We start from the raw sequence: 18240 nt of genomic DNA, 5'->3' as shown, positions 1-18240 counted from the left end.
CAGCAAACTTTCTGCTTACATGATCTGTAGAAGTGACAGTTTCATTCACCCTTTCCTACCTACATCTCCTCTACCACATATCTTCAGTATTAGTCTGCTTGTAGATCCACTTATACTGTCACATCCAGTCCTCTGCTCTTCCAGCCTGCTCTGAATGCTGAAGCAGAGCCAAGTGCTGTTGCTGCTGGCATCCCTGGTGCCCAATCTCTAGCATGTGCCTTAGAGATCTGGTCTCCCCTATTCCATTATAACTCCTGTCTTTCTGCACTCACAGACACTGTCGCAGCATCCAGGAGTCAGAATTACCTTATTTTGATTCCTTCCTGGGTCATATCTGACCTTTCATCTCATACAACCTCACTCTCTGTTCATCCCAGCTGTGTGGCTGCCACCTTTTTTTTTTCCTCTTGAAATGAGGTAGATATTCCCTTTTCTTAATTCTGAGCTCTGTACAGATCTGCCCTGTGCCTGTATGACTGTTCTTCCTGTCCTGCCTCATCCCCATGCTCTACCCACTCTTCTCGCCTTTGCTCCTCCTCCTACGTGCACCATCGTTTCTCTTACAACCTGCCTCCTACGTTTGCTTGTTCTTCCCAAGCATCTTTACTCTTTTTCAGATTCCTCTCGCGAGCCCACTCTCTTTGTGTTGGTAGCTTCTACTCCCAGGATAGAACTTGCTTTCCCTCCTCCTCTTATGCCCTTTCTCAGCCCATACTTCAAAATATCAGCTCCTATGTGATTCATTCGCCATATAATATTTATTTTCTTTTGCTTGATTCCTCGTTTCTCCTCTCCATTTCCTTCAATTGGCAAACAAAATTTTAGGATTTAGATACGAAATTATTGCAGATGTACAATTGCCTGTACAGTAGCTGCTGTAGCTTGGGTAGGCTCTTTGGCCTAATTCACAAGCAGGCTGCAATGTAGGCATGAGATGGCTGGACTGCTACTGTTGTTATTATTACTGCTATTACTTTTCACCTGCGTATCTCTTCTCTACACCTCTCCTCTTTCTCCAGGATTGAAGATGAACATGTCTCTCTCCCTTCGGTCATGTTATCTGCTGGTGTTGCAGCATGATAAATCCAGGAAGCAGCAAATGCAGCAGTATTGCAGCAGTGGGAATTTGGGTATATTAAGTTGCTGCTCTAGGAGGATTCCTGCCTAAAGAGTATGTGGTCTAGACTGTGGTTGCTGTGTCTGCATGAAAAACAGACCTGGCTGACATAGTCTGTGTATCTATTATAGCCTTGTGATAGCAGCATGGAGCTCAGCACAAACCCCATATTTGCTCACATGCTGAAGTTAACTCTTGTGCTGCCTCCACTGCTTAGTAAGGATAGCTAAGTATCTCATTTAATACTAGATTGGGTTCACTACAAGCATTAGTTCCCCTCCTGTTATCATGGCAGCAGGAGCATCTATTACAGGTGAAGAATGAAGAAATGTGCTTTCTAGGCTCATTGTCAATCAATAGCTTTGTCATGTCTTTCTCTCTCATTAGTACTCTGGGGTCACTTGACCTTCCTTTAGTAATAGGGAGCTGTTTCTTGGCCACCAACCTTATGTGACCTGCAAGAAAGGAGCATGGCTCTTTCCAAGGAGTCAGCCGGAGTGTGGCTGACAGTGAGGCACGTGTGTAGCTTTCCTTGGAACACGGTGGGCACCTGGGGATAAGTCTGCTGCTTTTGCTAATGCAGACCTGTGCACTGCCACTGTTGCTGCTCTCATGACCCTTCTGCTTTGGTACGATGTCTCTCTCATGCCACAGCAGAACAGAGCAAAGCTCAGGGCTTCTCTTCTCTCAGGGCCTGTGAGGGATGCTAGGGTCTATTTAGAATCACAAACACTGGCAAGTAAGGTGAATAAACATAAGAAGTGCTGTTAGTTCTTCCCACCAATTATCTAGCAGATGAACAGAGTAAACTCTAATCAACCATTCTTCTGGGTCAAAAGAGAATTAAACAAGTTCATGGCTAAGTGAGCCTCATTTATGAGACAATTCCTAACACAGGCCCAGTGCAATTGGCTCATACCACAGCTTAGGAGATACGACATTTTTGTCTGATGCAGTCCGACTTTCACCATAGATGTCAATGCCTGACCAATCTGTGAAAGCATTCAAGGTCCTTTTTTTGACTTGAAAAACATACATCTCTAGTTAACAGAGCTGCCTAATTACAGCTTCTTCCTGAAGAAAAATGAATCATTTTCCCTATACCCAAGTCAAACCAGTTAGGGACTCAAATTCAGACTCTGGGACCATTTCCAAATAGTCCCTTTTGAAGTACAGAAAATGCTAGGATTTTGAGGCATTGGCTGTACAGACAGAAAAGGAAATGTCTTCATGAGATATGTAAAGCAGCATGGTCTCTGGGATAGGGTACCAGATTGGGATTCAGGAAACCTGGGTTGTTACCACAGCTCTGCTATTGCTTCCTTGCCTTTGTGTGCTTTAGATTCCCTTCTAGCCATCTGTTTGTCTCAGTTACTCAGAGCAATGTACCCAACCTTCCTGTAACACACTTCGCCTGAGAAATTTGGTGATTTTCCACTTCTCACTGTGCCTGGCTCCTCCCTCTCTTCCCCTAACCCAGCACGTGGGATGATTGTCACTCTTTTATCAGCCCCCACTCAGAGGCAACTTCCCTCCTTCCTTCCTTCCTTCCTTCTGCCCTCCATTGGTGGCTGTGCTCCTGGCCCTGGCAGAGCTGGCACTGGGCTAACAAGCCTCATTAGACCTGTCCGACTGTCCAGAGCCACTCAGGTGCAGTCTTAGCCCCTGTGCCCAGTCCTGGAAATGTGAGCCCCTTGGACTGGCCTTGCATCCCAAAGAGTTTATCAGCTCGTGTCCTGACTTCCTTGTACTGTCCTTTCTTCTTTAATTGGAACCACTGATTTGAACTGGGGAGTGTGGAAAAACAGAGCATAAACCCTTCAATGCCTTGCAATGGCTAATAGGATAGGTAAATATTTAGGTGCAGTTGCTCCTGCATGGGGAGCCTGGTGAAAGCTGGCTGCCAACATGAGCACGAGCACTGGTTGCCTGGGAGGCAATCCCTCTCTTGAATGTTGATGCTCTCTGCTAGAGGCTTGTCTTGGACACTCATGCCTAAGGGACAAAAAGCAGTACAGTCAGGAACAGCCATTTCCCTGTGCTCGAGTGGAAATTGTTGTAGATTTAACAATAAAAGCATTGCTGCTCAATGTCCCTTCCACAGCCAAGTGGAAAAGTTACTAAGAGAAACAGCACTACAGCAGAGAGTTTTACCCAGGCAGTTTTGTAGAAGTGCTGGATCTCAGAGTTATTGTAGAAACATTTGTTGATTCCTTCATATGTCCATCGTTGACTCCCCTGACAGTTCAACTCTCTGAAATATTTGCATTTTTCTGTCCTGGGGTTGATGTCCATAGACATAAATAGGATGGAGGGATTTGGTTTGATCAGAATCCCCCAATCATAGCGTTATGGCTGCCAGAGCAAACTAATGTAACGCGTTCTTTGATTGTTTTAATCTTTTCTATTACTCTCATTTATAAATGCTTTTGGACATCTTCCTGAGTGCATGTGCATGGGAATGTTCACAGGAAATCGGGAAGTACTTTGTGAATCCTTGCAAAATTTCAAATAATTATGTTTTAGCAGGCTGACAATCAATGCAATGAATTCAAACAGAAAATATTTTTAATAGCTCATAAAAAAATAAAACTCTTCTGATTCACTTGTGTCACATGCCTTTCCATTAGAAAGAGCAGAAAGGGCTTTGCATGGAACTTTAAGTGTTATTGTCATGACTATAGGAACCTGTGCTTACTCTAAATTCATTCCATTGTTTGTAGTTTGAAACAATGTCAAGACCACCTCAGTTCTGATTACTGTTAGCTGAGGGTCTGTCTCTGAGTGTAAATGTATCTAGTAAAACCCTTCTCCAGCATCTACTTTGACCATTTCTCCATAACTGTTAAATCTGCCAGTAAGGCTCCACAGTCCAGGAACTCCAGCTACGACATGTGAATGAATCACAGGCTGCTGGAATCAGGAATGGGGCCAAAGAAACTGTAGAGGTAGCTATTATTTGAAGGTAATTGAGTGGAATGGGCAATGGAACAAGCTGAAGAAAAATAGAAGCCCCTCAGGATGTCCACGCTCTGCCTTTCACTCTGCAGCTGAGGTCCCAGGTTCTTGGTTGAATAAATCTGCTTTTCTGCTTCTCTCAAAAAGGAGCCTAAAAAATGCTTATGTTTTGCCTTCTAATGCAAAACTGTGTACTCCCATCCATGCTAATGTGAGAAGGGCTGCGAGACAGTCCGTTTGGGTTGTCTTCCTGTGCCTGCATTGGATATAATGTATGTTTTCTGGAAAGGAAGACTGAATAGGAAATTTTGAATCTTGGCTACTGAAGAAGTTAAGCATCTCACTGCACACAGGCACTGAAGAGCACCTTTAGTGAGAAACAGAGAGCTTTCCACTACCTGCACAAGTGGGAATTTAGATACCTGGTTTTAGCTCTCCTGAGTCTAGCTATGAGGAATTGACCTATGAATCAGAATTAAGGCATTTATTTAATAATTTTTAAATACTTTAAAAAATTATATTCTGCACAGTACTAGCCTATATGCATGATTTCATTCCCATTCCCCTTGTCCCTCCTCCCTCATTCATTGTCACTAGCACGTTCGCTCTTTTTTGTCTGTAATAGCAGAATCTAGGTTGAGATGAGACTGTGCTGTTTGGGTGGAGGCTAGATCTTGCTTTAATTGAACAGGCAAAAACAGAGAAGGATTTTGATACCAGTTGGCTACTTGGGGGCTAAAATGTAAAATACAGAAGATGCAGTAAATGGACTGCTAAAATCGTCAGACTGTGTATTATAATCAGGAAGCAAAGAAAGCAACAGAAGATTTTGCATGTTCCCGTGAGTTATTGGCAGGTTATATAGGTCTTTGGTTCGAGCCGGCTACCATTCATGTTTCTACTGGTGATTGAGTATGATGTTTCGATGCTGTGCTTTCCCCATCTGTAAAAGTGAACTATTTATATTCATTCTCCAGTGTAAAAGCTTTCAGATCCACAGGAGAAAAAAGTTATACAGGGCCTGTTCCCAGGTCCACTGAAGACAACAGAAAGACCCTTATAAAAGACTGTAAGTCCCTGGAAGCACAGCATAGGACTCATTGTACAACGGCAATCAATGCTGTGGGGGTTAACTCACAAATTCATAATACAATATTTAGTCTCATGATGCATTTTCTGTGAACAATGAGTAGATACTGTGCACAATACATTATATCAATAATAATAATAATTCTCAAAATGTATTAGTTATCCCTGGTTTAGGGCTTAATGGAAGCAGCTTATTTCAATTCTATGAAGACAGAATAAATAATATTTTCATCTGTAATATGTAACATACAGTGTGTTGCAAAATGTTTTCAGAAATGTTCAGGCCATTTTGGGATTATGTGGTCATAGGTGTTAAATTGTTTTGCAATTCTGCAAGCAGTATTTCTTCATTTCAATTTGAATTTATTCAGAAACATTATTTCTACCATTCATGTGAATATAGTGGGTCTTCTCTTACAGTGCCCTTTGGAATGTGTAAGGGAAAAAGGTGTCAGATTTCTTGTTGGACCGATAATCTTTTCATGGATCCTCAACTAAACAAAATGTTAAGTGTGATCATTAAGTGGGCAGGATCCAGAGTGTACTGAGGCTGCGGTTTGGGGGTTTCTGAATCAGAGTCAAAATGTGAAGTACTTTTGTGATCCCAACACAGTTTGAGAGTAAGATTTTTCATTGATCTTGAGTGAATATAGTGTCTGTCTTCTGCTTACAAAGGTTACAGCAGAGTTAGATGCCTGGAATGAAGATCTGCTGAGGCAAATGAATGATTTCAATACCGAAGACCTCACTCTGGCTGAGCAGCGTTTGCAGCGCCACACTGAGCGGAAGTTGGCCATGAACAACATGACCTTTGAAGTCATCCAGCAAGGGCAAGATTTACACCAATACATCATGGAGGTCCAGGCTTCAGGTGAGCAGAACCATTTGATCTCTATTTTATGGGGGGGGGAGAAAACCCAAAACCCCAAAAATGCATATCAAGTAAAAATACCCCAATAAATACCAAATACTTCAGCTTTTAACATGAGTAAGTATGGGCAATACCTGTCTCTCCACTCCCAGAACTGTTCTACAAGCTTTGGGAATTCTTTGATTTAGGATTATACGTCAAAAATTGCTGTTTCTTTGAGACTGAAACTTATTGAGGAAATAAAGCTGACTTTCAAGTTTCATTCAGAAAGTTTCACAACTGTAGCATGGAGTTTGTGATCAATTCCAAAGTGGATGGAGAGGGGAGGGCAAGATAAGTTACGCTGGTAGGTCCTTGTCCTTGTACCAGCTCAGAAACAAGCACTGCAGGGAATCATGAGTTACAGATACTTTAGCTGGCCAGTCAGACCTCAGGTCTGGATGAAGTCTAGTTGTTCTAGACTCCTAAGCTTGTTAACTTTTCTGCTTTATTGAGAGGCAAACTGACCAGATGTGCTGGCTTTATTCCTCACAGACTTGAGTACCTTTTCCCTGTGCCACATTTCAGGGTGCAGACATGCTGGAGGGAGGGAGAGAGAGAGGAGTGAGGGGAGAAAGAAGCTAGTTATCCAAGAGCCCTCCGGGAAAGAATCCAAATATGAGAGCCTTGAAACCAGTCATGAAGTGAAACTCTTGTTTCCAGCCAGCTCTAATTAGAATTATTTTGTATAAAAAGGGAATATGATAAACCATACTGGAATTTTCCTTTTCAGCGTGCACTTGAATGTTAAAGGTAGCAACTTGGATGTAAGAAAAACCTTTGGCATGTGTTCTTAAATGACAGACTCGATTCATGTTGATAGGGAATCTGTCTGATACTTTTATTCTGCTTCTCGGCAGTAGGATCCTATTTCTAAGACAACTTATGAATCAGGATTCTTGTATCCTTGCATTTGGAAAGGGAATATCATAATTCAGATTAATCACTGCGTAAAGTCTAGAAGTGAATGTTACTTGTGAAGTGTTTTAACCTTCTTAAATGTCTGGAAAGAGTGCAAAACAAGAGCAATTCCTGTTCTTTCCCTCCCAATTTGCACTTTCAAAATAAAAAGGATTTTTTATGGTTTTATTCTTTGGCAAACATCTTACCTCTAGGCACCCACCTTTAAAAAAATTTGGCAGTATTCAGCCTGATTTGGCAAGCTGCACTCAGCAGAGGCTTAAGTACTGCTACCAAGAGTATGTTGTGAACCAGACAATCTGATGCATTGTGTGAACCATGTGTGTGATCTTCTATGAGATCTGCCCACACTACGCCTGGTCCTGCACTTCAGCTCCCTTGCTTTCTGGGATAGAAAACTTGTCCTAATACATCAGTAAAAATGGTTGTTTGTTGTTTTTGGTTTTTTTCATCCTGGAAGAATCTTAATATGAGTGGGAATCCATGGGAGGTAAAGAATATGATGCAAAACAGAACACAGTCAGGAGTCTCAGTGACTGATTTTTAGTGAAAAAAAAAAAATCTGTGTTTGTCAAGAAGTTAGAAACAACGTATTTTGGATTGCAGACAAAAGATTAGCAACTAAATGGCTGAACAGAGAGCTTTGGATGGAAATCAGGAAAAAAAAAGAGAGTTTATGACCTTTGGAAGAAGGGGCAGGCAACTCAGGAGGACTACAAGGATGTTGTGAAATTTTGCAGGGAGAAAATTAGAAGGGTCAAAGCCCAACTAGAACTTAACCTGGCGATGGTTGTAAAAGACAACAAAAAATGTTTCTATAAATACATTAGCAACAAAAGGAGGGCTAAGGAGAATCTTCATCCTTTTCTGGACATGGGGGGAAACATAGTGACAAAGAATGAGGAAAAGGCTGAGATACTTAATGCCTTCTTTGCCTCAGTCTTTAATAGTAAGGCCAGTTGTTCTCCGGGTACCCACCCCCTGAGCTGCAAGATAGGGACAGGGAGCAGAATGAAGCCCCCACAGTCCAAGGGGAAATGGTAAGCGACCTGCTACACCACTTAGACACCCACAAGTCTACGGGACCGGATGGGATCCACCCGAGGGTACTGGGGGAGCTGGTGGAAGTGCTCACCAAGCCACTTTCCATCATCTACCAGCAGTCCTGGCTAACTGGGGAGGTCCCAGCAAACTGGAGGTTAGTGAATGTGACGCCCATCTACAAGAAGGGCTGGAAGGAGGATCCAGGGAACTACAGGCCTGTCAGCCTGACCTTGGTGCTGGGGAAAATTATGGAGCAGATCATCCTGAGTGCCATCATGCGGCACGTACAGGACAACCAGGCAGTTGGGCCCAGTCAGCATGGGTTTATGAAAGGCAGGTCCTGCCTGACTAACCTGATCTCCTCCTATGACAAAATGACCCGCTTAGTGGACGAGGTAAAGGCTGTGGATATAGTGTACCTAGACTTTAGTAAAGTCTTTGACACCGTTTCCCACAGCATTCTCCTGGAGAACCTGGCTGCTTGTGGCTTGGACAGGTGCACTCTTTGCTGGGTAAAAAACTGGCTGGATGGCTGGGCCCAAAGAGTTGTGGTGAATGGAGTTAAATCCAGTTGGCGGCCGGTCACAAGTGGTGTTCCCCAGGGCTCAGTATTGGGGCTGGTCTTGTTTAATATATTTATCGATGATCTGGATGAGGGGATTGAGTGCACCCTCAGTAAGTTTGCAGATGACACCAAGTTGAGCAGGTGTGTTGATCTGCTGGAGGGTGGGAAGGCTCTGCAGAGGGATCTAGACAGGCTGGATCGATGGGCCGAGGCCAATTGGATGAGGTTCAACAAGGCCAAGTGCCGGGTCCTGCACTTTGGCCACAACAACCCCATGCAACGCTACAGGCTTGGGGACGAGTGGCTGGAAAGCTGCCCTGCAGAAAAGGACCTGGGGGTGTTGATTGACAGCCGGCTGAAGATGAGCCAGCAGTGTGCCCAGGTGGCCAAGAAGGCCAACGGCATCCTGGCCTGTATCAGAAACAGTGTGGCCAGTGGGACTAAGGAGCTCTACCCATTTACTCGGCTCTGGTGAGGCCGCACCTCAAATACTGTGTTCAGTTTTGGGTCCCTCACTACAAGAAGGACATAGAGGTGCTGGAGCGTGTCCAGAGAAGGGCGATGAAGCTGGTGAGGCGTCTGGAGCACAAGTCTTGTGAGGAGCAGCTGAGGGAACTGGGGTTGTTCAGTCTGGAGAAGAGGAGGCTGAGGGGAGGCCTCATCGCTCTCTACAACTACCTGAAAGGGGGTTGCAGAGAGGTGGGTACTGGTCTCTTCTCCCAGGTGACAAGTCACAGGACAAGAGGAAATTGCCACAAGTTGCATCAGGGGACGTTTAGGCTGGATATTAGGAAAAACTTTACTGAAAGGGTTGTCAGGCATTGGAACAGGCTGCCCAGGGAGGTGGTTGAGTCACCATCCCTGGAAATATTTAAAAGACACGTGGATGAGGCGCTTAGGGACATGGTTTAGTGGTGGACTTAGCAGTGTTAGGTTAATGGTTGGACCTGATGATCTTACAGGTCTTTTCCAGCCTAAACGATTCTATGATTCTAAGATCACTTTCTATTAAGTCTACCCAATAAAAATCCTTTGCTCCCGAAAGCAAGGAAGCAGAAGCCTCATGGGGATGTAGAGTAACTGTAGTTAATCAAAGGTAATGGTCATGTCTGCCATGCATGGGATGCTAAACGCTGGGAGAATGGCAAAATAACAGAGAGAGATTGCTCTTGGGAGCCTACTGTTTCTTATTTCAATAAAGGACAGTTATACGCCATAAAAAAATCATTTAATTTTACTCCCTCTTCCTGAATCCTCTATCATAGTCGTTCAGTGCATAAGTTAAGGGGTGATTGTTCTAACTGCCAGAGCTGCAAACTTGCAGGGGTTCTGGGAAATCAGCTGCTATTCCTGCTTCCTATTGTACAGTGTCACCACTGCTACAATCAAAACTCAGCTGTAGCCATAGAAGATAAAGCCAGAAAAAATGTGATTTTTCAGGGACATTCTACCTAACCAGCCACTCTTAATTGACCAAGTTTCTTCCCTTCCCTGTAATTCTCTTTGAGCTTTATTCTTTTTATCATGTCACACAGGAAACTGATTAAATTTTGATTACTCTGACGTTTGGCTTGGAGGTCTTTAAGCTAGTAAGTCTGTCAGATAAAATTACATCCAGGTTTTTCCATGCATGATGCCTTTTTCACTTGGAAAACTTGTGCAGGTAGAAAAAGATTTTAGATATTTGCCCATGATATTTGCATGTCCGATGCAGATTTGGAGCAGTGATTCTTACCAGGCTGTGGAATGTCTGGAAATCCCTGTGAACATTGTCATGTTGGTACAATAAATACAGTGGTCCTGTGATGTACCATATCAGACTCTTTGCAGATATTCAGGGCATCCATGGATGCAAGGCATCTATGCAAGTCCAGTATTTCCAAAGCTCCATACAACTCAGAGTTATTTTCCTGTGATTCCTTCCACTACTGCAGCATATGTGGGTGAGTCTTGTTTGGATTAGCCTGTTTTCACCATCAGAATAATTATTCTTCAAATAAATGTTTGTTTTTATGAGAGTGTATGCAAGATCTGGAAGTCAGGTCATATTTTCTGAAATTTTGCAGTACTTTCAAATTGTCTTCATGTCTCACTAAAATCTGTGTCCTTCAGGAAACATATTTGTATTTAGAGAATATTACAACAGTATTCTTAAGAAGACTGGACTTTTTAATGGGCCAGAACTTTTTATTTCAATGAACCTATCTTCTAATTTTCCAGTTTGACTGTAGCTCTACTACTGATAGCAAAGCTAAATATGTGGGCAAATGTTCTCAAAAATGGATATTGATTTTTGTGTGTCTAACTTGATATGTTGAAAGGGCCTGGTGTTTCCAAAAGTGGCAGCTTGGACATTTCTGAGAAATCCATTTCCTATGGGAAGTTTAGGATCGTAATTCAGCAGTGATTTAACACCTCAACCTGAGCTGCAGTGATGACGCATTCATGTAATTCATTAGCATACACACTTTAGTCATTCTGCTTCTAGGTACTAAAAGTAGTTTCACTCTAATAGGTGATTAATTGATTGCACAAATTTATTTGATTATTAAAGTCCATTTGCATTGTCAGTATCATCATAATGAGCATCACAGCTAGGAGTCGCTCTTGGTTTAGAGAGCTACCTTTTTTATATCTTAGAAGCAAATTGTCTAAGTCAAGCCTGAAATACACTGCAAAGCTGATGTTGGGGAAATTTATATGATCCCTACCTGTTATGTGGAAAATTCAAAGCCCTTTTGTTTCCTGGTTGTCAAGCTAACATCATTCACATCTTTTCCTAGTGTTGCATTGCTTAAAAGGGAAATGCAAATCTATTTAATTTTGTTTGTGATGTCATTTATAGTTAGTTATAACTATAGTTTATATTGCACTGAAGAGGATACTAAACTTTCCTGTCACAGGCTTTTAATAGTTCAGCCTAAGAACAGGTTCAAAGCAGTTTCAAAACAGCTTTGTATAGGTCAAAAAGCAATACCCCTTCCTTACACTGAATAGTACCTCACATTGCTCAGGTGTAACTAATGTATGTTTTGTAGGATGCCAGTTAGTGTGGCATGGTACTCTTTTCTCTAATATTTTTTTTAAAACATTTTCAATTCATTATCCTTCACTTGATATCTGCTGCACTGGTTGAGACATTAGAAGAGAATGGCAACCAAGTTTGGTTTATCAGAAAATCAGCTGTGCTTTTCTGTCTATCAAAACACAATGTAAAGATAATATGTATGAAATTATTCTGAAAACAAGGCTTTCTATTTTGCAAACCAGTCTTTGAGAAGAGAAAGTGCTCTCACCATATGCACTGGCACCGTAGAATAAATCTGCATGACATATGACAAGCAAGAAAGGGCAGATCATTCATCATAGGGAGTGCAGGCTGCCCTTGGATAGCATCCCAGGCAGTTCACTGGTTGCTGCTGATGAGTTAGCACAATCAAAACCATACTAGCTGAGTATGCATGAAGGAAAACTGTGCATTTAATATCGAATAGGTGTGGTGAAGTCAAGCATACAAAAAGCCATCATGTCCTGAGGATACAGAACCATATGCAGGCTAATTGTAGCAACAATGCCTGGTGTCTGGCAATTGAAAGGAGCTTCACTCCCAAGAATAGAAACATATATTAAATTTCCAGTTCTAAGTGGGAAGCCAGGGGCCGTTCCACTTTATTTGGTGATGAAGAAACTGTTTTGTTTTGGCTGGGAAAGGGAATAAGCCAATCACTTGCATTCCCATGTGCTTTTTCTGATAAAACCAGAAACCAGGAAAAAGGGGGTAGGGTCAATCATAAGGTCATATTTATTTTGTGTACTGTCCTCTGTAGATATTGCTGTGAGAGAGAATGAGTCACAAGTCTCTGAGGAGGATAAAGGGGGAAGAAAAGGCATCTTTCTAAACGGGTTTTAAAAATAGCGTTCAAACCTTTTGTACAGCAGCTTCTAATTAACACATTTCTTTTTTAATGTAATTTTTTAATGTTTTAATGGCTTTGGAGAAAAGTGTAGTGTTTTCTCAACATTACTGCAATCTGATTATTTTTATATTAGTTTCTTGATCCTCCCTGTATTGAGGCCAATGGCAAAATTCCAGTAGATCTCAATAAGGGAAGAGCCAGGTCTTTATTAGTTTATAATAACAGGAATTACAGTAACATGGGATGACATCATATTTCCTCCAGGCCAAACTTTCACAGTTACACTGGTAATGTACCCAGCAATGCTATCGCACCAGTGTAGTAAAGAAGGAAGATGTGAAGCTCTGCATTATATTTCATGTAACCACTACACACAAGGCTGGTAAGGTCATAAGAATATTCAGGAGATGGGAAGGGACACAGAAGGTCTCTATTTCAACCTTCTGATCAAGTCAGGGTCAACTATGAAATCAGACCAGGTCATTCAAGGGTTTATGAATTTCATGCAGGATGCAAGGGATGGGGAATGCAGTACTAACCCACCTTTTCTCTCTGGTATGTGAGGATTGTATGAAAGTCAGTCTGTGGAATAATTCTGAATGAACTATAGGTTGGTTTAAACTAAATTGTTTTTCATGATCCTCTGAAGTGCCCAGATGGAAAAAAAGTTTGCACTGTGGAGTTTCGTACACTTGTAGCGCTACTGTAGATTTGGCAACTGGAGTTTACTTCCTTTATTTCGCTTTTCTATTTTCTTCCTCATCTTTTTTCTCTTCTAAGTTCTTTTCAACATGCATTTCTAAAGCATAAGTTAATGAATTCCTGTAAGAAAGGGAGCGTTTTTCCATCTTTTTTTATTTGATGTTCATGCAAGTTTTTGAGCAAGGCTGTGGTTAAATCATGTCCTACTAGTCAGGTGCTGATGGGCGAGATGAGCAATGATCACCAGAGAAACACTGCTTTGGAGGAAAATGTAGTGATGCAGAATAGGAAGCTGGGAAAGCCAAATATTACATGTGAGAGAGTTTAGTGAGAAAGAATTACTCAGAGTTGCAAATCTATGTGTTAAGTGGCAAAAAATTTTGAAGGTTATATTTGTGCAACAACTGCAATTTCAAATAAGTGCAATGATCTCTCTCTCTCTCTGCATGTTGCAGGCATTGAGCTGATCTGTGAAAAAGACACTGATCTTGCGACACAGGTTCAAGAACTGCTGGAATTCCTTCATGAGAAACAGCACGAGCTGGAGCTTAATGCTGACCAAACTCACAAGAGATTAGAGCAGTGCCTACAGCTCCGGCACCTACAGGCTGAAGTCAAGCAGGTGAGAGTTTTTAACCGCACATAAGGGTCTTAAATGTGTTTTCAGCCATTACATACATGCAAACTGCTAAACCAGCCTCTGCCAAGTCACATACCTTTAGGTGGACAATCTTAATCTCCCTTTCCTTAACAGTACTTGATTTGCTGACAAATTGCAGCGTGACCCTTTACAAATAAAGAAGGGTTCTTCCCTCTAGTGTGCATATATCTGGTTTCATGAATAGTTATGGGAAATTGGTGCAGAACTGACCTCATAACTTCTCAATTGGAGAAGCTGCCAACAAAATCCACGTGTTCTGGGAATATAATGATTTGATTTGGGATCCAGACTTAAGCTGTTGTGGAGAATTGACCCAAAGCAAAGGATAACTGCGCTGCAAGGTCCAAGTATGACATTACAGTATTTTCACCATTTTATTTATTGCTATAGATCTGTTGACCTGCAGGAATCTTTAACATCTTCTGGGTGAGATAAAAAATTCTGTCTGTGATCTCTAGATCCTAGGACTTGTTTAGCCATCTTAGTATTGTTACATTGACTTTCTTCCAGATTTCATCCTAGCATAGGCAGTTGTGTTCTGCCTCCCTAGGTTTCCCCTGATATTTAATTTGGATGCCTCACATTTCTTTGTTTTCCTGTGCTACACAGGATAACGCTACACTTCTTTCTTCCTAACCCATAGGTGGCTTCACACTTCAGTGTACATCTGGTTTTCAATGGAACGGTTTTGGTTTCATTAGGAAAACCAGGAACATTTTTCCAGACACCTAGAATATTCAGGTTTCCTTTTTACCAGTACAAATGGGGATGGGGGGTGGGGGGGTGGGGTGTTCCAAATACTACAAGGTGTTCACAAAAAAGATTTGCTTCTTCATTTACTAAAAAAAAATAAAATAATATACTGAGTGCTCAGTACACATGATCATAGTTATTCTTTCTTCAAAAGTGAATATTTGAGTGACGCTTTATTTGAATTGTTTTATCATAGCTGGCAAAAAATCCTTCATTCTCAGACAATTCTCAGGCTAGAAGCTGGCAGCACCAACACCAGTGCATACGTTTTCTTTCAAAGTCCACTTCGATGTGAATATTTTGCAACCCTAAGTGAAAGTAGCACAGAACTCCCCCAAATTTTTATTTTGAAAATGTAGTCATTTTGCACTTGTGACAATTGAAGGCCAACTCCTCATGAAGCTCTAGAGCTCTATAGAGTGCTTTGGCTTTCTTCTGAAAAAAAAAAAAGAGACTCTGTGATATTCATATCACCACCTTAATGTGATTATGAAGTGTATCCTTTTATCCGTAGGTTCCCAAAGTTTCTTGCACACAACTTAGCTAAGTTTGGAGTTTTGTGCGATAGATTTTATGATGAAGTAGAGCCATTTTAACTTATGATAGAAAATAGAGAGGAGTAATATGTGTTGCAGAAGTGCTAAAAATGCAGGTTATCGCTAGCTGACCAAGTCTTACTAGCCTGCTTGACCAGGATGAAGTGCCAGTCGGTCAGCCCTGTGGCTGCTCCTGGAGACATACAGTCGCAGTGCAGCACTCTCTGCAGGTACCTGATGTTACTTGCCTCATTATCAAGTATCTGCTGGACCTTATTTATTTTATAAACCAAAATCTAACCAAAGGAAATGGTTTTAGGACTGAACTATCTAACACTTACTGTGAGAGGAGAACAGCTGCCTTGAATTAGTATTTCTTTAACGGAGCTTGGGACCATCAGAGCCTTCATTACTGTGTGACCTTTCAGCAAACCAGTAGTGAAGAATCATTTTCTTTGTTCAGCTGAATACTAAGGACTCCTTTGCATATTAACCTATAAATTACCACAGCTACAGTTTCCCTTAGAAAGAGGCAATTTAAAATATATCTGTGTGCTATCTGTTTGGTTTCCTGTAGATGAGTCATATTCCCAACCATTTAGTGAAATGGGGAAATATATTGATTCTGGCTTGTAATTAATCTCCAGACTGATCCAGATTTCCTTCACTTTCATTTTAGTACATCTGAGACAATGGATGATCTCATTACCAAATTGCTCTCACTCTTGTGAATCAGTTGAGATGTGGTTGCTGTAAGACACCTACTGTAGCTGTGGTTAAGTTCTGCTGACATAGTAAAATTGGTCAAGGCTGCTACGTGTACATGTGTTTGCATTTTGATATAATGGCTCATGGAAATACAAAGTCTTTTAACTGTCTCTATCTATTTAAGTCTCATTTACCAGGGATTTCTGGTTTATATCATATGCACCAAGGGTTCGAATGCCAAGACAATGAATCGAAGTTTGGGGCCATTAAAGCGGAACAATTCCAAATGAAATGTTCTGTGAACTGCTTTAGAGTGAAAATAGTATAGATCAGTGATTCACAAACTCTTTGTCATTAAGAAAGATCCTGCCCAAGACTGATTTCCCCTCATTTGGATCGCACTCATTTCTGACAGAAAATACAAAGCTTGGATTGCTTACATAAAAGTAATAGCAGAATAGAGTTGTGGAGGTCAGTTTAAAAAACAAACTCTCTAATGCTGTGCTGGCAGCTGTTTGGACTCTCTGTCCCCTTATTTTATCTTTGCATGTTTTATTTCTTTTATTGATAAGTGTTGAACTTGACCTAATTTACTCTCTGATATCCTCACAGTGTCCCACTACACTTATTTTCCAGGTTGTTTTGAAGTGTATTTATTCCTTTTCATGTGCCTGTTATCCATCCACTTTTGTGTTTGGCGTTAGACTTGCTTCCAGATGAATATGCCCAAAGGATGATGGGAAGTAGTCATTTGAGAAGCACTGAATATATTTGTTTTTCCCCAGTCTAATGTCACAGAGCTCCTGGAAACCTGATGCTGTTTTGAACACGGCTAAAATTACCAGAAGGTGTCCTTGCTGGTGGTTGTGTCTGTGGTAGTAAGAGCCTCTCAAAGAAGCTGCAATGGGTCCAGAGATGCAAAAGATTCACTTACATAATTTGGCCTTTTAAACTTTAAAATTTTTTTCAATGTAACTTGATGGATTTCATTAGCAAGGCCTTAAGTCTTTTTTAGAAACATCAAGGAAGGCATTCTGCCTAAACGAAACCAGCAGACAGAAACACTATGTAATGCAGTGCTCTTGTTTCTTGAGGAAGGCTGCACAAGAGGTGCCTCACTCTTTATTTTTCCTGTAGCATCTGATTCTGTGCTCACTGAAGATGGCAGCGTTTCGGGGTATGAATTTTAGAAGAATTTCGTACTATTATTTAGTTACAGAGAAGCCATATACTGAAGTAGCCTGTTTTAAGCAAATTGGAGTCAAAGATGGGAGTTGTTTCAGAACTGTGGAGGTTGCCGTGTTAGACAACTGATGCCTTGCAATGAAATTGTTCTCCAGTGGCAAGTGGCATTTATCTAAGATGCTGTCAATGTGTTTCTGCTTCTCCATTATAAAAAAAAAAATGGTTAGGCTTTTTAAGAGAGTCTTTGGAGATTGATTTAACTCCAGAATTATTTAATCACTGCTTCTACAAAGTTGATGAAGTCTGTAATTTGTAGAAAATGTCTGTTTAAAGCCATCTTTTGCTGTTGGTCTGTCTGCACTCTGCCAGATAATGGTGAAACTATTAATACAGCAAATGATCAGAGAAGTGTCTTGGTGCTGTATTAGCAGCTCCTATACATATTTTAATGAAAAAGTATTAAGCATCATGTAAGTAGGAGTCAATTCATGAGCAGGTCTTGTAAACCAGATATAAATGTCCCTCTTCCTCCTTACTCAGTCTTGTTGCCTATTAGCTTTTCACTAATCAAGTTGCTAAGACTGAGGTTTCCAGTGATTTTTTTTTTTTTTTTTTTTTTACTGTTTAGAGACTCAGATATTTGTATGAAATCTGCATCAAAAAGTTTGCCTTGCTTTATGATGTCCTCACTTCAAGTCTTTTCCAGATACAATGATCCTTTCGTTAACTTCAGTTTTTCATACCATGTAGTCGGTAATAACAGCTTTCTTGTCTGATGGATGCCAGCCAAAAAGATTGCCATATGATAACCCAATTTCTTTTCCTTTAAATTTTTGTTGCATTTCCCACAGGAACAATAACACCTGCTGATGAAAGAGAGAAAGCTGACAAATGAAATCTTCCACACTGTTGTACTGAGCAGAATGTAATTTTCTACAAATTAGGGTCAGCTACATGTGTAGATGGCTCCCCTTTCTTTCTCCTAGGGAAAACTCATTTTCCTACCCTACAGGGAACTGAATGGCTATAACTAGGGTGATACATGATGTAGGGTTAAAAAAAAAAAAAAAAACAAACAAAAGAAAATCCCTATTTCTTTCAGACAATTTAATGGATCACTTGGTGAAAATGACTGCACAAAAGAGAAATTACTATGTAGAATATTGAAGCAAAG

General features: G+C 41.1%; 1 protein-coding gene across 2 annotated transcripts in view; it reads left to right on the top strand.

The window, feature by feature from the left end:
• KALRN (kalirin RhoGEF kinase) overlaps positions 1 to 18240 on the top strand; it is a 530063-nt gene that overhangs the window by 336967 nt on the left and 174856 nt on the right. For both annotated transcript variants that reach the window (XM_059820280.1, XM_059820281.1), the window contains 2 exons: positions 5840 to 6035; positions 13679 to 13845. In XM_059820280.1, the coding sequence (XP_059676263.1) occupies positions 5840 to 6035; positions 13679 to 13845 (363 nt within the window). The remainder of the gene's footprint in view (positions 1 to 5839; positions 6036 to 13678; positions 13846 to 18240) is intronic.

This window comes from Gavia stellata, chromosome 8, assembly GCF_030936135.1.
Source record: "Gavia stellata isolate bGavSte3 chromosome 8, bGavSte3.hap2, whole genome shotgun sequence".
NCBI classification, from domain to species: domain Eukaryota; kingdom Metazoa; phylum Chordata; class Aves; order Gaviiformes; family Gaviidae; genus Gavia; species Gavia stellata.
The sequence above is the reverse complement of the archived record's forward strand: the minus strand, read 5'-3'. Positions and strand labels throughout refer to the sequence as shown.